The following is a 20,588-nucleotide window of genomic DNA, read 5'->3' on the forward strand; positions in this document are numbered from 1 at the left end:
TAATATCGCAGTACACAGAAGCTTTGTGGTAAAGTACAGTAGTTAGCCGTGGTCCAGATCAACAAGCCACTATTTTGGCAGCAGTTTGATAAACACTCACTGCTCCTTAGCTGATGTCAGTCGCTATCTGCATTTCCAGCGAGACGTATCACGCGTGATCAGCGACAAACCAGCACAAAATTAGCCACATAGCCCCGAATCGATAAGGTTGTATGACATCGTCGGTTGAACTTTAAGACAGCTAGCTTGTTTTTCTTTCTGTTTCACATCAGGCAAGTCTGTGACCACTGAACAAGCCAACAACGCTCTTGTCTTTCGATTGGCTCAATTTTTACACTATTCAACCGAGCTAGGAAGAACTTTTGCTTTTTATTATTCAGGCAACTTGTCTCCAGCGCTAACATTAGCCAACTTATTTTTTACCCGAACAGAACATATACTCAATACTCGACTCATTTTTATATGTCAGTCAAGCCATCGTTTTGTTTTATCAACAAGACGCCTTTTTCGAAGAACTACCTATAGCTAAAGCTAACAATATTTTGCTAACAATTTTAAAAAGAGGGGGCGCCAGCCTTGACTAGCCGGCTAACAACAAACCCTGACCTGAACCATTTAAACAATCATTAAAGACGAACACTGTTTGGCTTTTAAAAGTGATTGGTGCTGAATTCATGACCTTTAACTTTTAAATAGCCCGTTTGACACGCTGCAGGAGTAACTCTTTAACGTTACCTCTCGCCTTTTAAAATAATCAGTGACAGAGCAGTGAGCCACCTGAGTGCTGAGAAGGAGAGTCAGTGGTAGGACCTGAAGCAGGTTGTGTACAGCCACGGAATCCCTCATCGGATTGTTATATTATCAGTGATATTGTTGAAAATGGCGGCGATCGGAATGGTGCAGATGTTGATCGAAGCAGCCGAGTACCTTGATCGCAGAGAACGAGGTAAAGTATAATTGCATTGTTTACTACGGTTTGTTTTATTTCTGAAAAATCACATCGACACCCATCCCCCCACAGAAAACGCTAATTTATGCACCTGTCATTTTGAAGCCCATTTAAATCCTGTACCTGTCCTTTATTGTTTTACATTAAGTAATCGGGCCATGCATTAATTGCATTAACGTTATTGGATTTTGCACTATACAGCCGAATTAATCGCTTGCCTAAAATAGGTTCAAATCATTATTAAGTCATTTCTGGGGCCATAATGCAATAATGCAGTGTGCAAACACACACGTGCATTTGTGATAATGAAAGAATAAATGCATATGTTGCAGATGCAGTCAGATGTGCAGGGAGACATTGTTTTCATGGAGGCCCCTCCTTTCCTTCTGTTGTGGTTTGCTAGTGGGGTTTATTCCAGTTCAAGATGACATCATTGTCCAGGCAGAGGGGAGAAAATACTGTATAAATATACTGCATGAAATCCATTCATTGCATGCAGACACTTCAGCACAAGACATTGTTACTGAATGTCAAAGGGATCAAGATCAAAACTGGCACATTTTGCAGTCTTGCTACACTCGCTTTGGCTGCTTTTTCACTGTGGTGCGGTAACACTGTATTTTGCATTGCCAGATAGCAGGACATGTGACCACTATGTTGTTGATTTTCTTGCAGAAGCAGAACACGGCTATGCCTCCATGCCACCCTTCATCAGCAGTCGAGAGAGGGAAAGCTTGAAAAGGAAAAGCAAAAGCAAGAAAAACACAAGTAGCAGGTAAAGACTCCTTGTGGCCAAAAAACTACAAACTTCATTGTTTTGCAGCTCAGCAAACAGCTGCCCATCATATCCCCACTTCAGATATGCCCCCACTGAGTGCAGCAGGGTTAATCCATTGTTCCCAGATTGGTGTTTGTTTTTCACATCAGAAGTGTAATTGGCTGTTTGAGCTTGAGACATGAGCTAGAAACAAAAAACATTTTTCTCTTGACTCAGTAGATGATTCCACAACTGATCATGTGATTTTGCGTTGTGTCCAAATTCTTCAAGTCTTCACATGCATCAAACTTGATTTCATCTTCAGAAAATTTCACACATCAAAAGTCAAGCTGCACAGAAGTTATTACTCTTCATTTTGATACTGTGTTGTTTTTATAATTGTGTCTTTAAGTGTCGTTAAATGCTCACAAATCAAATTTGGTTTAAGCTGTTGCTACAAATGTAGTGTATCTGTTCGGACAGACTGAACAGTCTTTCCTCATTCTGCCTGGAAGAGGTGGAAAAAATTCAGAAAGTTTATTTCTCATAATTGACTACATTCTTTTCTCTGACACTAAGAAGATATGATCAAAGGTCATCTCTCTTTTAACTGATTAGTGTGTGTGGAGTTTATAAGTGAGGAATCACACGTGAAGAAATGCAGCACTCAAATCTTCAAAACATTGTCAAAAATCACTTGAAGGTTGTAGAGATTTGAATGTTTTTGAAACACATCTGGTAATATGTGATGAAACTTTGCTCCACTGCAAGCTCCAAGTCCTTCACTCCACTTTTTTCAATATTTGCATAATTAATTCTCAAAGCCCCTAAAGTATTAGTTCAGATGCTACAGAAACTGAGTCACAGGTTGTTACTTCAGCATATGTACTGTGTATAAAACGTCTTAACTTTCAGTGCATTCAGTGTCATAGACGTCTGTTGTGTTTATCTGTGGCATTGTGAAAACAGAATATACCCAGTTTACCTGCAGAGCTGATTGTCTGTTTAAGTACAGTCAGCTGATTGTACTGACTGTACTTAAACCTCGCTCATTGTCGCTTGCGGCTATATTCCTTCTTGTGTTGTGTGTTTTCATGCTGTGCCAAAAACCAGGGTAATACAAAATGAAACTATCCACCCACATCCAAAATTATGATCATCATATTCATTACACTTAAAGATATTAAGATTTTTCTTCCCTGTTAAAGGAAGCCATTTGAAAGCCAGTAACACACGTACTTCTCCCTCTCTTCCAACCCAAACCATTTGTTGTGGAGGGAATGTAGCTCTATAGGTTAATGGACCAAACGGTCATATTGTAGAGATTCTCCACTCAGACAGGAAAGCATCAAAGGCTTGACAGGTAATTTGTCAACGGCACTGACAAACTGTATGCACAGAGCAATTTAGGTATTTGGAAGACCGTTTATAACTGGCTGTTTCAGACTACACAGTGAAATGTGTATATCAGTTATGTACACAACAATGTGATGTTAGAGGTATTTGTTTTTACAAAAAAAAAACACAGTGTAGAAATTTGGCATGCCTAATGGTTAATTTATTCATAACTCTACAGAGAGGGTAGTCGGTCATTAAGAGCTGTGGCTGCACTTTCATGTGTGAGTTTGTTGCTCTAAGGTCACGTTTAGTCTTCCCATTGTCTTCTGTAAAGCGTGACTGACAGCAGCAAACATCAGTCTGTCTGAACGGCCACTTGCTCAGGCAAACTGGGTCAGTCAAGGTGACTGCAGAAGACATTTAAGTGAGGGGGCAGCTCTTGGCAGCTCCAGTCACCTCAGTGGACACTACTGCTCACACATAGTGTACATACAGAGTCTGTAACCTGAATTCCATAAATCAATCTTATGGGAACAGATTCATGTTGCATCAACGCCCCACAGATCGATGTGCGCTCTGTGATAAGATTGCAGTTTGGCTTCATGACCCCACGCTGGGGGATATGTGCACATCCTGTGAGGTAGGGTCATTGGGAAATGAACACTCATGAAGCAGCTGTGAAGTCCTTTTGAAAATTCGAGTGCATCGATTGTTTTGGTGAGGAGGATGATGTACACTCTATTAGGAACACCTGTAAACCTGCTTATTCATGCAGTTTTTCCAATCAGCCAGGTATGTTACAGAGGTGCAGATATAGATACAGGTCAGGAGCTTCAATTAATGTTCACATCAAACATCATAATGGGGGTAAAAATGCAAGAAAAAGCGCTGGTGGAATCATATTCTATATCACCTAAAGTATGTTTCTATAAACACGAAAACCCTGAATGAAACACCAGTAAAAACACGGAATAAAGGGGTTAACGGCCCAAAGCACCGCCCAGCGTGTCAGTTAATCAATATGATACCATAAATGCCATGTTAAATGGGAAGCAGCAATGAAATGCAGAAGTACAGACTAGAGTGTCACCCATTCAGACTGATTGTATACTTACTTGAACCCACATCAGGTATGTCGGCCATTAAGGCACAGCAGTCCACGCTGTCAGTCATCCACCCTCCAGTGGAGTGAATGTCTTCCTCTGATGTGTGGAAATGTGTGTGCAGAGCACAAGCGGTGGTGAATATAAATAGGTTTATATATAGCCTTCTTACCACACGGAGCCCAATGTATATGCAATACATACAAGTTACAACACTGATGTACACAGGGACTAGAGTGTGCTACATGTTGTGGACAGACACTTCGCAGCCCTGTTTACACTGTCGACGTTTCAGTGTCTCCAAGCATCTAAATCTTTAACTGACTCGTATGTATTTCTTTACCTCCATGTCTTACCTTGTGATTCTTATGAATTTAATCAGACAAAATAGAACTTTATTTCATCGATTAGCATACCTGCTGAATGGGAAGACATTTTGTGCATGCAAACTAATGCAGTTACTACATCCAGTGCCTCAGTGCAATAAAAGTGTCACTTTCAGACAAAGTGATTGATGAAACCTTCTAAAACCCTCCTCTCCAACACCTTGTTGACTTGGAAATTGGGAGGAGCTGTGTCCGACAACTTTTATCTTCAGCTTTCTGAAACCAAGTATTAGGCAAACACACCTACGGCCGTGTGTGCAAAGGTGAGGTCTTTCTTTATACAACCACCTCTGTCACGTTTCTTGTGTAAAAACAAGTGCAACATCATGAATGCTTTGAAGTCTGCACCATTATCCCAATTTGAACTATTATCATGTCCTGCCGCTCTCTGTGACAGCAGGCGTGTCGCCTCGGCTTTGAGTATTAATAACAGCGACAAACATTTCAGATGCGGTCGGACGACACAATTTAGTTTGTGCAAACTGAATTTGTTTGAAGAATAGCCTGAGCTCAAGTGTCTACTGGGCAAATGCCATGTTCAGTATCCAATGTATAGAGCACATGAGGTGACGCATGTAAACAGTTACATAAATAAGTTTATGGACAGGCCTGTTAACCCCGTAACACAATGTATATCCAGCTGTATTATCCTCAGATCTAAAGTCACAAGACGGCTGCATACACAGCCCCTTTTTCATTATCTACATCTCACTATGTCGACTGCAACTACTAATTATTTTCATCAGCTGTAATCGGTTGATTGTTTTTTCAGTTAATTGTTTGGTTTGAACAGTTTTAAGAACTCGGAGTTTGCCCCAAGCTGAGGTCTTCAAGTATTTTGTTTATTCTGACCAAACAGTCCAAAACCCTCTGATGTAAAACAGCAACATGTCCTGACACTGGAGAAGCTGCAACAGAAAGTTTGGTGTTTTTTTTTTTTTTTTCTTGATAAATGATATTGAACATCATCAAAATGGCCAATTTATTTGTTGATTAATTGTTTAATTGGCTAATCATTTCAGCTCCCGTCAAAATTGCGTTTGAGAAATCAAAATAATTACATGCATCTACCTCATTAGTGGACTTGATAAGAGGAAGAGATTTTATCTTTCATATGTGTCTCTACTAGAATTGCAGCTGTGAAGGAATGAATTGATTTGTTGATGGACAGAAAAATAAATGGCAACTGTTTTCATAATCAACAAATTGTTGAAATAATTTTCAAGCAAACGTGTCAATAATTGCTGCTTTCAGCCTCAAGTTTAAATATTTCCTGCCTTTCTCTGTTTTATATCAAATTGAATATCCTTGACTTTAAGAAACTGTGATCGAGACTTTTTGCACAATTTTCTGGTATTTTATCGATTGAATCAAGAAAATAATCAGCAGATTAATTCAGTCATTCATCATTAATTCATAATCATCAGTTGCAGCCTTAACATTTACAGACATGTGCAGACAATACTGCCCTATAGAAGGAAACTAGTGCCACTCAAATATTTGGCTGAACCTGTTCACCAGTATAACGTCCGTCAGACTTGACAATGTTGGCAAAGACAGTGACACGTTTGATCGTCCGTTTCCACCATTACACTAAAAGCCACAGTAAAGGCGTGAAGTGCTGCAGGAATGTACCTGCTTCCAGCTCGTGTGTTAACGTGCTTACGCTGCACTACATTTTTAGACATGCTTAGTGAAGAAAATGTGGGACTAGCTTAGCATGTCAAGTAGACGCCAAGCTGCTGCAGATCTGTCCTTGTTTCCAGCAGTGAAACCTTTGAGCTCACCAGCCTTTACTCTACCGTTGACTGTTGTTTAACTGCAACGTTGGGTTAAGCTGCAGCAACTTCCTCATCAGCTGTGAGCTCTTCATCAGTTATTACTCATTACTGTTTAAGGGCAGCTTGTTATTAATAAGAGTCTGTGCACAGCTGAGATGATTTGATATGGTCTGGTGTGGTGTTGGCTCTTGATCATAAACAGACAGCATAGTGACTGAGTGAATTTGCCTCTGGGGGGGGCGGGGGGGGGCTGCTTGATTTCTGCCAGAGAAGAACAGGTCATTGGTTGATCAGCCATGGTAGTTTTTTATTTTTGGTGGTGTGGAGACTTGGAGGAATGGCAGGATGCCATGTATGTATGTATGTGAAGTCATTCAACCCAGTATGTACAAGCTCCTCCAGTTTTTTTTTCCTGTGCCATGGATGTGTGAGTAGTGGGGGAGGGGAGTCGCCATGTTTCTGGTGTGTATGTGTGCATGTGTGTCAGTAGTAGTGACTCCTCCCTCCCCCTCATCTCTCTCTCTCTCTCTCTCTCTCTCTCTCTCTCCTTCCTTCCTTCCTTCCTTCCTTGTGTTTTCTCGCTCTCCTCACCTCCTCCACCCCTACATATCTTTCCAGCTCTTGGCAGGCAGTGGAGAGCACCAGCTCCTCCATTACATAGATGGAGAGTGCCCCACCACCACTTCCACCCCACCCCCTCCCTGCTACAGTGCACTATAGAAACCATACACTGATCTTCCCATTCTCTTTAAACGGGCAGATAGAGGCTTGTGAGAGAGGGAGACGATGATAACGAGACCAAAACCCAGGACGAGAATAGTCCTTCTCAATTACTGGTCAGACAAGTGATTGTGAGATGATACCGATCTGTGCTGGGCTGAGTGTCTCCCTCTTTAACAGAATGTCAGCTTTCATGCACCCTGATTCTTGGCTTCAAGGCTTTGAACACTATTCCTAACACTGACAGTCAGATTGTTGTCACCAGCTCATTTATGTAGAGGAGAAACTGAAAGTCAACAGTGGTCAGTTATTATTGCTGGAGCTTACAGACCAACTTCCATGTTCACCTTTGACCCTCTGTGCTTCCTGTAGATGTGTGTGAGCACAGTTTTTTCTGAGCAGTGAGGAATTCTCACCAACATTTCTGTTCTGCTGCTTTTCAGTTTTACCTCCAGACAAAATGTTTAGATGACCTGGCTTCACTGTTGGCTTCTTTACATCCTGTCTGTTGTCTGCTTTTGCCATGTTCCTAGGTTTTGGTTCTTAATTTGGTGAAGAAAATCTTATCATAACTGAAAGAAAACTATGAAAATAAGATCCAGTCAGACCCTGAATTTATGTGGCCAACATGCTACATACAGTCAGTCAGGTTTGAGGTTATTTGGAAGCAGTTTCACCAGCACATAATTACAGGGTAAAATTGACTCTTGATGCAAAATTTATGATTGATTTCAATAAATCCAAAAGGGTATATCAAATATACATGTAATAAGTTTTGTTAATGATGTTTAAAAAGTTGTTTTTGAAAGCTGAGAACTGCAGTAAAGTTTAGATGTAGCTCAGTTTTTCCAGCCTCTTGTGTGGGCTGCTGGGAACCAGAGTTTCCTGTTCTGTTCAAACTGCAAATTTGTCAGTAGGTAAATTAACCAAAGTGGAAAGAGGATCTTGAAACTCAGCAGTCACCTTGATCTGTAGATGACAAAGGTATTTATTTTCTTTTAATGAAGAAGTCAGTCTGGTCTAAGTGATTGTCCAGGATTAAAATCCAATGAAAAATCTCATCACTCAGTATTACTTCATATCAGCTGTGAGCTGTACCTTGTCACGTCATGGGTGTGTTAGGTGGTGTAGGGGCAGAGGGTAATCAGACTCGGATGGGAGGTGGGAGGTGTCCCACAGCCTGAAATCTAGCCTGAATATGTGGGATCGTTTCCCTGTGAGCGCTGTTATGTCACCAGCGGCTGTCTGGCCCGCACAGGAATGCACAAAGGCTGGAGGGGGCCAAGTGAGATAGAGAGCACCCAACGAGACAAGCTGAAAAAAGATGATACCCCTACAGTCTCACACACACACACGCACACACACACACAAAGAGGCAAGAGATCCGTTGCTGCTCAGAGCTTGTGACTGAGGATAGTAGAGGACAGTATTTCTAAGTGTAGTCTAGAAAGTAACCTGTCAAACATGGAGGTAGAGCAAGATGTGTGTGTTCTTTCTCTCTCTCTGTCTCTCTCTCTGTCTCTGTGTGAGTGAGAGTCCTGTGAGAATATCTTGGCCGTGGCATGGTGACAGCCTCGGGCCTAGCAGAGTTGAAGGAGCACAGGCTATTTTGGGATCTGAGGTGGGGGATCAGGGGGTCAGGTGGAGGTAGAGGAGAGTTCAGCAATGCAGAGGGGATCTTCTTCTCTGCTTTCTGTCCCTCCGTCCCCCCAATCTCACCACCTACCTACCCTTTTTCACACAGGTCAGACCAGCACATTCTGTCCAAAATCTACACTTGACCCTTTTCTTAACCCTCTGTGTGTGTGTGTGTGTGTGTGTGTGTGCTGCTTTAACACTGCAGTGCAGGAGTCATACGGCCACCATAGCTCAGTTTACCCTCAGCACTGTGTCTTTCCCCACCCCCAGCCCACTCAGTACATGCACGATGGATAACCAGGCAGTATGAAGGGGTATAGTCCTGCCTCTTGTTTCTGGTTACTGTTACTATGTTTACCTCCGGCCTCCTCATCACAAATCTGAATGTGGTCCTTTTTAAAGAAAAAAAGAGCAACTTTCCTCTGTAGAAGGAGCATCAGAATACCCAGTCTTTTCCTCTTTTTCCTAGAATCTCATTTTGTCATCCACTCTGCTCATAAACTCCCACACAGCCTCTTCTGTCTCTCTCTCACTCCCCTGCAGTAAGGCCTTGGACTGCAGTGATGGCACACACAGAGGGGAAATCTTCCCCTGTTCAATCACTCACTCTGTTATTATGTGTGCTGCCATTTTCTCATATGTGTTTTGTTTTATCTCCACAGGTCTACGCACAATGAAATGGAAAAAAACAGGTATGTAAAATTTCATTTGTGTTCATTTCGTTTGTGTTGGTGCTGTTCCTCAATTCATAAGAAAACCAGCTCACTCCACCAAAGCCCCCTCCCCCGCTGTAACCATGGAAGTGTCTCTAAATCATGGGTTGTCAACAGGAAATATCTCCTCAGATCAGATGGTTAAGAATCATTGTTAAATGTGTATGATAATTTTATCCAGAGTTAAGATTAAAAGGGAAAATGGAAACTTAAATAGAAAAATAGAAAACGGTATTTAAGATAATCAGGCTATAATTAAATGTTTAAAAGAAAAAGGAAACCAGAAATGATCAGTCAATAATCAGTAAATTGAAGACAAAAAGTAAATGTTTAAATTTAAATACCTAAATGATTGTAATATGTTATTTAAACCAAAATTAATAAGAAGATGTTTTATATTTTTTCTTGCCTTCCTTTTTTATTTGGCCTTTTTCCATTTTATATTTGGCTTTTCATATTATGTAATTTTCTAGAAATTAATTTCAGGATTCTTAAAGTTCACTTTTAGTTTTTCAATGTGCCATCACAATATCTATAATGATTTATCTCAATATCCAATTCCTTTTTCAGTTCCCTTTTTCTTTTTAATATTTAATTGTGGCCTGATTATCTATCCTGGTAGTAAAATATTAAATCGTTTATTCGCCAAATTGTCTTCATTTTCTATCATCTTTTCTTTTCTAATTTTAATTCTGGGTGAAAATGTCCTCTACAGTTTAGTTATGTTGCCCAGTTGAAGATGCCTCTTTGGACATTAAAAGCATAAGGAGTGATGAATGACACATTTGTCCTGGAAAAGGCTGATTCCTCTTGAACATTTGACTGTAAAATTTAATTGGTCGTGGGTTTGCTTCAACCCCTGAACGCTGCAGTTTTGCTTGGGTGTGGACCAAACGAGAGCACCAGGACCACACAGAGGAAGTGGTCCTGGTATGGTCACAAACTAATTCTGGAGTGCTTTGTTTGTGATGGGGGAAGTGATCCTACATCAGTTATACTACAAGGAATACTCTAGTTGGAGGTCTGACCTGGACCAGCCAGCAAATACATATCCTTCTTCATAGGCAGATAAGAGCTTCTTCACAGCCAATGAGAGGCGAGAGCATTCTCACCTGGTTTTTAGTGATCTGCTCTGGCCTGCGTGGATTGTTTTCTGTGTGAGAAGGAACTGCACCAAGTGGAAAACACATCAAGTTTACAGACAATTTACAAGCCTCATCCACTGATTCAGCCCAGAGTGAATGAACTACAGGCCCTTAAACTGAGTGAGCTGTGGTCTCATACTAAGATTGAAGTAGGGATGAAATCTGATAAATCACCTGCTGCACGTCTTCAGGGGTTTTACAGTTACTGCACAACTACGGTGTTACTACAGTGCATGACAACACATGCACTGACATTATGTTGCGTCATTATTAAATAAATACATTGTTACGTTGTTATTATTACGTAAGACTTCACTTTGGCCTCAGGTAACTTGTGACCGGCAGGAGGCCTCAGCCCTGTCAGGGGTCAAAGGTGCAAGGTTCCTCTGGTTGTGTCCCTCCACATAGCAGGGTGTTATTTTGCAAACTCAGTGTTTTTCTAATGAAGTATAAAGATGAGTGATTGAAGAAGTACTAATGAAAACAAGATTTGTGCTGTGATCCAGTTAAAAGTATAATGTGCCTTTGCAGATGTGGAAAACCAACAGTAAACGGGATAAGATGTTAACATGCGTCAGTGTCCCAGATCATATCAGAAGGGCCCGGGAACCTTATCAGAGTGTTAACAGCTGAGTTGAGAGTGTGCAGGGGTTTTTATGAGTCATATCATGAGGAAAATACCCAAGTGTATGCTTGCTAAACCAGATTTAAAATTACAGAGATTAATATGCATGATAATGCTCCATGTTCAGAGCTTAAATTGGTTTGTGCAAACAGAAACACTGGTCTCTCACTCCCCTCTGAAAGTGATGAGACAAATGAGGTATCATGGTTGTATCAGGTGACTCACTGTGCCCTTTGGCACCTGAAAGCAGCTGATCTTGTTTCAATAACTTACAACTGAGCTGTTGAATGAAAACTCTGAGTTCATCAGTCCATTGTTACGTTTCCGGTTTACCTCAGGAAGAGGTGATGGTTATCTGATCGAATGGTTAACCAGCAAAGAAGCTGAGAGGAAATAACCTAACTGCAAACTTTCTCAACTAATCAATCAACCAAAAATTAATCATTAAGCAATTATTTTGATAATCGAATAGTTGGTTTAATCATTTTTCTAACGAAAGTGCCAGTTTTTCAGATGTGAAGATTTGCTGCTTTTCTTTGTCATATGTGAAAGCAAACTGTTTATCTTCTGGTCTTGGACAGTAGCTTGAATAAAAGAAACAATCTGAATACTTTTCACTGCTTTCTGACATTTTATAGAGAAAACAATTCATTGAGAAAATAATCAACAGATTAATGGATAATGAAAATAACGGTTAGTTGTATTCCCATCATTGATGAAACTAATGGACAGTGACAGTGAGGCCCTCAATGTGCATTTCAAAAGCAACAGGAGTGGTACATTAATATAGTATTAGATTTTCTGAGTTTAGCTTGTTTGCCACAGAAAACACTGAGGAAACTGATTTTCTACAGATAATTTATCACACACCCCCTATTGATACTGTAACTGTATGATGTATTATGTAACCGTATCAGGCTGCAATGAAAGATGAAGTCACATTTTATCACAGGCTGCGTGTGTTTTTAATGAACCCAAGCAGAAATGAAACCAGACGTTTTAGGTCTAAATATGAATCTTTTGTTTTGAGTCCACGTCACCCTGAGTGCCCCGTCCTGCCTGTGCTAGCTGATCCAAACCAGCAGCTTAGTGGACGGCCTGAATAATATATGGCACTGAGACCTGTGCGTGCGTGCGTGCGTGCGTGCGTGCGTGCGTGCGTGCGTGCGTGCGTGCGTGCGTGCGTGTGTCATGCACAGCAGTAATTCAAAATTATGACCGCAGCAGTCGTATTACACTTGAGAACATTCATAGCCTTTAGCCAGTTTCTCGCAGCAGCAGCTTGATGATAGAGAGTCATCTCAGGCAGACAGTATATTACTCATGGTGACCCAGTACACAGCAAAGCCAGAGGAATGCAAGACCCAGCACCCCCATTTTCTAAAACTCCAAACCCCTCTGGCTTTCATAAAACACAGGCACGGCAGTATGCGTGTGTGTTCGCTTAACACGTCTCCAGCCACCACCGCACCTTCTTTTTACATGCAAGTTCCTCCCAGCAAGTCATGGGCAGTTACTACTGGGGGTCAGAGGGCAAGAGGGAGAGTGGTGTGGTGATTTACTGCTGGTCAGGCAGAGTTCATGATGCTGACCTAGTTGTCGTTTTCAGTGGGTGAGAAGCTGCTGTAAGAGAAACCTTTCTGGGCTCCAAGAAACCGCCCAGCTGCAATTTTTTTTTTTTGCAACAAGTCGGACTCGCACGTTCACCGTGTTTCAGACCAAACAGTTGCACTCAGACCAGTCGAGTGTGTCTGAAGAGGACACGAGTGTGTGGAATTAGGACAGAGAAATGTAGTTTCTGGCCTCAGGCTGATAGCTGATAACACACAAACCTGTAGCTCCCCATACATACTCACCTATTGACACACTGCACTGAAGCCACACTAAACTAGAATAACCTGTTGCTGAAATAGCGCTGTGTGTCGCTGCCACGCCCGCTGTGTTTTCTCTCACTCACAGACACCATGTGACCCGTTCAGTTTCATGAGTCTGCTGCTCTTCAGTGTTGTTTAACAAACATTATCTGGCTCTGTTGAACCCTTATTATGTCAGAACAAAACGGGCGAGGGCATTTCCATGTTATGTAATGACAGTCTGCATGCCCTTTGGACTGAGTCAGCTGAGAAACAGGCACTTCGCTTCAGCTGCTGAATACTGCTTTGTATGTGCGTGTGTGGGCTTCACTTGTGATGTGTGTGTGTGTGTGTTTTTAAAAGGGCAAGGGGTAAGAATATATTTCTGTGTGTCCTCTGCCCACATTCAAATCAGTCCTCTCCTCTCTGCATGCGATTTTGAATAAACTCTTTCCGGCGGTGACGCTCACATCAGGATTACCTGCAGCAGGAAATAAATGAACAGCTCATCCAGCCAGCTCTCAGCTGCCAAAATAACATTTTTACACAGGAAGAGTCTGACGTACACACACCCACTCACTCAGCCACACACAGGCGCACACAGACACGTACACACTCTGCCACGGCTGGAGCTGGAGGTGTGTGTTGTGTAACAGCAGGGTCAAGTGGTCACAAACACCCACCAGACCTCAGCAACTGCCAAGGCTGCTAGCTCAGAGCCATACGGGAGGAAGTGGAGTGGAGATGAGACATTCAAATGTGGACTGTGTTAGAGGACAGGTGACATTAATAATCAGCTCAGATCTGAACGTATGTCGCAGTTGATCTTTGGATTTCGCCACGTTTCTGTTTTCCTCTCGTCAAGGCAGGATTTGTACATCGCCCTGCTCGAAATATCCTTTTGTAGCAACATTATGTAATAATGTCACAATGCTGGCTTCCTGGGAAGACATATACATGTGAGGGCCTCACAGGTATTTTACATGGCCGGACCTGTCTCTCACTGCCTCTTGATATTGGTGATTAACTGTACAGTGCACATGTAGCAGCAGCTCAAAGAGCAAATACAAATTAAATTAACATTTAAGGGATTTTTTTCTGTTCAATGTCGGATGATATTCATCTTGACCTCTTCATTCCAAAGTTTCATTAAAGAGGAACTCCATCAAAACAGCAAAGCCTGTTGTGGCTCCAGAAGTCTGATGCCTTGCCTCATGTGATGTCACTTGAGTCAGCTTGTGTTGGGGCTGAAGACTACAAATCTGAAAGTGGAAAAACATCTGGGGGTGTAGAGTTAGGAAGACATGACCTCTGTAGCTCGCTCCTCATCTCTGCTTAAGGCTAGAGGCTCGAGCTGGTTTAGCCACGACTAGCCTAAGACACTGAAATCTCTGACCAAACTGTTTTTGGGCCAATTGCATTATGGGTGATGTAGGCAGCAGGATATGACAAGGAAGAAGAATGCACAGAATAAAAAGGAGTGGCTGTGTTTGAAGTCTCTCCCTATTTACTACATTATATAACGCACTACATGGGGCACCCTAACCCATGTTATTTGTGTTTGAATTCTGAGTGTGTTCATGTATCTACGCTCTCAAAGATTACAAAGCGCACCAAAAGACATGGAAAATTAAATGAAAATAAAAATGACTATAATTATAGTAGAATATTTCTACTACATTGATTTTGTACCTTGAAAAAAAAAAACTGTACACAGTGAGTCAAATGATGTTATAGGAGTGAAGGACTCTCTTAATGAAATCTAGTAGTGTCTTGGGTCACACGATGTCTGGAATGTCTTTTCTACAATAAGTTGAATTATGTCATTGAAAACCTCTTATATCTACTCATTCAACAGAATTTCATCTATGAATATGCGAATATTTCTAAAACTTCAAAACTTTTACCACTTGATGCAAGAAGTTTCTTACTGTGTGTGGCCTTGAGTTTCATGCTGAGCCATGATTGGTCTCCAGACTCTGATGTCACAGTCACTTGAGCAAGTTAGTCTGGGCTGAAATCTCAAACTCAGATGTGAGATGTGTCGGCACAAGCAGATGAATGTTCATGGAATGAATGACTGCACAGTGAAGCTCAAACATCCGAGTGAATAACAATAACAAACACACATCACAAGCTCTAAGCAGCAATGGATCTCTTGCCTCTGTGTTTGTGTTTTCATTTTTATTTCCATTGTTAAATAATTAATTTCCATTGCTTGTTTTTTAAAGGAAATGAAGTAATGGTGTTTGACAGATTTCTTGTATTCCTCTCTCTCCCTCTCTCTCTCCAGACGGGCACATCTACGACTGTGTTTAGAGCGTTTGAAATCCCTCGTTCCCCTGGGACCAGATGCTAACAGGCACACCACGCTCAGCCTGCTGATGAAGGCCAAAGATCACATCAAGGTACCCGCATGCATGTGTGTGGTACTCGCCTAATGAAGAGGGCGACGTGTTGACCGCTGCGGTGCGTTGGTACTGTGTCTGTCTCATAGTGTCGCGTTTTTAATCTTCCCTCCCCACAGAGGTTGGAGGAGAGCGATAGGAGAGCTCAGCACACCTTGGAGCAGCTACAGCGGGAGCAGAGACACCTGAGGAGGCGTCTGGAGCAGCTGGGGGTGGAGAGGACCCGCATGGACAGTACGGGCTCCACTGTGTCCTCCGAAAAGTCCGACTCCGATCAGGGTGAGTCTCACACAGGCACACGGACATAAAATACTGACTCCGACTCCATAAAGTCGTTGATCCAGCAGGTGTGATCGTCTCCTACTTATGATACAGAACCTTTCCGCACCAGTCGGTAATATACATAAACTGTTGTATATATTTTTATATAGTAGGTATTTTTATGATAGGCATTTTTCACGGTCGTCATTTAAGCTTCTCATAGTGGGAAAAGCAATGAGAACACACGTGTAATTAATAATGTTAATGATGACTCAGTTCAACTTGAATAAGCCTCGACACTGAGGCGGCATGCACAATGCAGGAACCTGGAACTGACACTAATGAAATAAAATGCAGAAAGTATTAATTATTGCAAATTTTTCTGTAATGACATGTCTGCGGTGACGAAGCTTTTTGGAGCCAGTTGCATCAGGTTCAGTTACTGCGCCTTCATCTACATCACTGCTCGGGCACAAACATGAAACAAACACACTGTAACGTTTAGTGTTTACAGTATTTTTAACCAGGGTAAGCACTCTGAAGTTTGGTGAACCTTCTTTATAAAACACTGTAGTGATACAACTGGAGCTGAAACAACTGGTCACTAAATTTATTAGTCGATCAACAGAATGGATTGATTGATATTTTAAGTCATTTTTCAAACATTATTCCTTATTTTCTGACATTGTGTTGGGTAAATGATTAATTGATTGATCGAGACAATCAGATCACTTGATAATAAAAATAATTACCAAGTTGTCCAATGAAATTTGTGCAATCCGTCGGGTACTTGCAGCCTAAGATACAACAAAATGTAACTATTGTTCAAGATGAACTTCATAAAGTGAGGACGATCTAACGTGAAGAAGCGCTGTGTGAAATGATACCATTTTACTTGTCATAATGACCCAGAATCAGCTAAATGTAAAAATCAGCGTTATCATCTCTCATTCTAATCACCGTGTTGTTGTGTCCCCTGTGTGGGAACAGAGGACCTGGACGTGGATGTGGAGGGCACGGACTACCTGCTGGGTGACCTAGAGTGGAGCACCAGCAGTGTGAGCGACTCAGGGGACGAGCGAGGCAGCCTGCGCAGCAGCTGTAGTGATGAGGGCTACTCCAGCGCCAGCCTGCAGCGCCTGCAGGACACTCAGGAGAGGGCCAAGCAGCTGGGCTGCAGCCTATAAACAGCACTGACCCAACACCCACCTTCTCCCCTCAGCCAATCCCGTCCCAAGATTGTCTCACCACTCCCTGGTCCCGCTCAGGCCTCCCCCCCCCCTTCCTTCCTTCCCTCCCTGTCTCCCTCTCCACCAGGACTGACCAAGTCTGAGGCCTCTGCTCTAGCTGGGCCTCTGCAGACTTCCTGTCCCCATGGTGATTTACATTTACCTCTGCAACACCTCTGAGACACCCGCCCACATCTAGTCCATCATCAGCGGTCAGTCTTTAGGGTGTCACTCGCTCCGCTCTGCACCAATCAAACGAGTGGGATTTTAAAGACACTCCATCCCCTCCATCCCCCCCGTCCGTCAGAACCACAACTTTCAGCCAGAGAATGTTACCACACAATATCCCACTGCCTCTTTTTCTATGCCTCAAGAGCCATGGGAAGCACTTATGAGATTTTACCCTTCACACACACATACATTAACACAAACATACACACACCCCTCCATCGCTCCTAGTTGTCCAGTGAGACAAAGTCCTCCCAAAGGTGTGACACTGACATGATGCGGGGCTTTTTTTCTGCCCTGCTCACCAGTCAACCATCTGTGCATGGTAATTTGCACTTAAAATTGCTTTTGTAAACAAAACTGTGTCATCTTTTTCAAACACTGTCTCTTAAAAACTAAAAGCCCCCCCCCCCCGCTGCAGCTGTTGCAGTAATGTTACCAGAAGTGAGTGTTTGAAACATGTCAGTGGTCTGCCTGTGCTGTGCGGTGCAGCAGACTTTGTGGACACTAAACTAACCTGTCGGGGCCAACAGCAATACGTCCCTTAGTACCCAGGCTTTGGCGGGCAATCTCGTAACTACCCTGTAATTTTATGTCACGCCTGCAGTTCTGAAGAGAAAGTTACACAAAAACAAACAAAAAAAAAAAAAAAAATTGTGCAGCATGAGATTGTGAAGGGGCCGGGGTGTACGGGAGGGTTTTCGTGGGTGGGTTTGATGTTTTCTGCCTCTCTCTGATGACGGTGGCGTTTTTACAGCATCCTTTTATCATATGTGTGTGTGTCATGTTTGAGCCTGGCGACGACAGGGGTCACTAGTAGGTTTGGAAACTTTAAACACCAGCCACCAGGCCGAATGCTGGTATATTTTTGGCAGGTGCTGGTACATTTTTTTTGTACACTACTTCTTCACTGCCCCGTTCACCAGGTATTAAAAGGAAGGGAAAGATCCTATCTACTGAGAGCAGTCGAGAGACTGGAGCACATTCCACTACGTAGAGAGGACAGGCAGGTGAGGCTGATAGCATTATTTTTTGCGAATGGATGTTCCTGCCAATTACTGAGGAAGGGAGAGTTCAGCTTGAGACGAGTCACGCTGAACGACTCTCTTTGACTCTTCAGTGGGAGCACGCTGAGGGAGCTCGCCTCTTCCTGAGTGTTCACATCTGAAGAGCACAAAAATGTTGAAACCACAGATTTTCTCTCCTTCGCCTTGCCTTGATAGCTATTTATTGTTTCTGCAAAAATGTACACCTTTTAATGTAAATAGTTTACAGAAAGATTTCTATGTCTATCAACAAATGTATTTATTAGATATACTAAATATATAGATGAATATATATATATATAAATATATTTAATTAGTCATAGCCTATGTTCTTCTTGTGAGGTTTATTGAGAGTTTCCTATGTGTAGTTTGTTTGCACAGCCTAGTCAATCTATAGAATAGAGAATAGAAATGTCTCTTGTGCCTCGAGGCTTTTGTGTCTGTTCAGAAATCGGCACGGTGCTCCTAGGAAATGATGTTTTCTTTGTGGTTCTAATTTTTAGCTGTTTGCAAAGCCATCTTACCCTTTAACGGAGGGATAATAAAAAAACAAATCTGTTTTTCGAAAAATGTCAATTTAAAAAAAAAAAAAAAAGTGTATAAGTGAGAGGAGCTGGTGGCTGGGGTGAGCGCAGTGATGATGGCTCCTCTGGCAAAGCTGTGTGTTGCCTGTTTGACCATCTCCGTGCCTGAGAACCTCAAACAAAATGGCTGTTAGTGCTTTGTTTGGTTCAAAATCATCCCTGGCAGGGAGAGGATTGCAGCTTTTCCTTCGTACATGTCCTCAACCCTGCAGCACGGCGCCAAAGGAATCTCCCCTGCTCCTGCTGCATCTGCCACTTGTAAATCTCAGTTAAAGCATGAAGATGGTACAACCAAAAAAAAAAAAAAAAGAAAAAAACTGAAAATTAGAAAAATACATATGCGATTGTTTAAACCATTCAGTGTGGAATGCTGCTTTTCTTTTTCTTTTTTTCTTTTTTTTGGTCAAAATTGAAACCTTTTCAAACGGAGAGGAACTGTGTAGCCACGCTGTAAGGGGTCTAAAGGGGAAATGTATTGCAAAGTAGGTTTGAGTGTGCAGATGTTTTCGCGGAAGGTGAAGGTGCGTGCATGGGTATACGGTATGTGCAACTGTGCGTGAGTGTTTATTTATTTCGTCACTGTCTTCAGAGAGAAATTTTTTCTGGGGTGGTAGAGGGTGGGTGGTTTAAAAAGAATTTGTAAGGCTCTCTTTCTGTTCTGGTTTTCTGTTCATTTGTTTACTAGTAAAATGCAAAAAAAAGTCCACTTGACAAAGACTCCATGTATTAACCTAAGCATTAATGTCTGTCTGTGGTCGTCTCATGGTTCCTCCTTTTTTCCATCCATGGCCTGTTGTCTGTCTTCCGCCAATCTGTGTGTGTGTGTGTGTGTGTGTGTGTGTGTGTGTGTGTGTGTGTGTGTGTGTGTGTGCACATGCACCCAAGAGTGAGTGCGACTCCCTCCTCCACATGCTGCGTCGGCCTCCATGGTGCCGAGGTGGGAGTGTGTGTGCGTGTGCTCTCACAACTATTGCTCCTCACCACCCCCACCTCCCCTTTACGAAAACCCTGGTGCTCTAAGCATCTGCCTTAAGAAGCAGGTGTGGAATCTCTCAAAGAACAAGACTACAGTCAGACCAGTTGTTTAAGCTACAGGTTTCAGCATCAGGGGAAACTCATGTTCATGTGTATATTTGGTTTTTGCACATTTTGTCCCTGCATACAAAGTGGCTGATAATGCCTTAAAACAGACACAAATGTACGACCTGACAGAAGTATATGATATGTATGAGTGTATATGATATATCGAAATGTATCACGAGGGTCATTCCTTTTCATTGTGACAGTCTCAGGCGTGGTGCTTTCATGCATTACACAGTACACACGAACACACAGACAACACCGCGTCATCGCTCCATGAACATCGTCGTCGCCTGCCACCTTTCTCTTCAGAAAGGTCAAGTGTCTGTTTGTTGAACAATTACTTAAAGGTGGATGTTTTGTGCACTTACTTTTTAAGAATTGTGGAATTTGGACACTGTCTTCTAAGGAAATCACTTCAAATGTGGGAAAAAAAAAACCCTTTGGAAATGAATTGTGGAGCAGCAATTTATATTTGCCAGTGATATTAAAGGAATAAAACATTTGAAACCCTTATTTACCTACCTATCACCTTGTCATTGTCTTTATTTGTGCTTCAAGACAAAAAGGCCTGGACGCTAATTATATTCTAAGAACAAATGAAAGCTTTTACCAAGGAACCCAACCCACCGGTTCTCCTACAATGACTAATCTTCATGTCGAGGTTGAATAGACAGTAATGAGGAGGTTTCTGCACAGGAGATGAAAGAAAGCCTCCACGGGGGCTTGATCCTCGCCAGCCAT

The 20,588-nt window shown here is 42.2% G+C and overlaps 1 protein-coding gene across 1 annotated transcript; it reads left to right on the top strand.

Moving 5' to 3' along the window:
* The first annotated feature begins 65 nt into the window (after nucleotides 1-65).
* mxd1 (MAX dimerization protein 1) lies at nucleotides 66-19,104 on the top strand. The gene is made up of 6 exons (XM_022756849.1): nucleotides 66-946; nucleotides 1,625-1,724; nucleotides 9,335-9,364; nucleotides 15,302-15,416; nucleotides 15,536-15,695; nucleotides 16,668-19,104. The coding sequence occupies exons 1-6, from the start codon at nucleotides 880-882 to the stop codon at nucleotides 16,862-16,864; spliced, it is 669 nt and encodes a 222-aa protein (XP_022612570.1). The 5' UTR covers nucleotides 66-879; the 3' UTR covers nucleotides 16,865-19,104.
* The last annotated feature ends 1,484 nt before the right edge of the window (nucleotides 19,105-20,588 follow it).

This window comes from Seriola dumerili, unplaced genomic scaffold (genome assembly GCF_002260705.1).
Source record: "Seriola dumerili isolate Sdu_G_001 unplaced genomic scaffold, Sdu_1.0 BDQW01000017.1, whole genome shotgun sequence".
NCBI classification, from domain to species: domain Eukaryota; kingdom Metazoa; phylum Chordata; class Actinopteri; order Carangiformes; family Carangidae; genus Seriola; species Seriola dumerili.

What these genes read in the sequence shown, in the direction of transcription:
- mxd1 (XM_022756849.1), top strand. Translation starts at nt 880, where the DNA reads ATGGCGGCGATCGGAATGGTGCAGATGTTGATCGAAGCAGCCGAGTAC. An exon ending in AGGCCAAAGATCACATCAAG is followed by an intron (nt 15,417 to 15,535) that starts GTACCCGCATGC and finishes CCCTCCCCACAG; the next exon opens with AGGTTGGAGGAGAGCGATAG. An exon ending in AAAGTCCGACTCCGATCAGG is followed by an intron (nt 15,696 to 16,667) that starts GTGAGTCTCACA and finishes GTGTGGGAACAG; the next exon opens with AGGACCTGGACGTGGATGTG.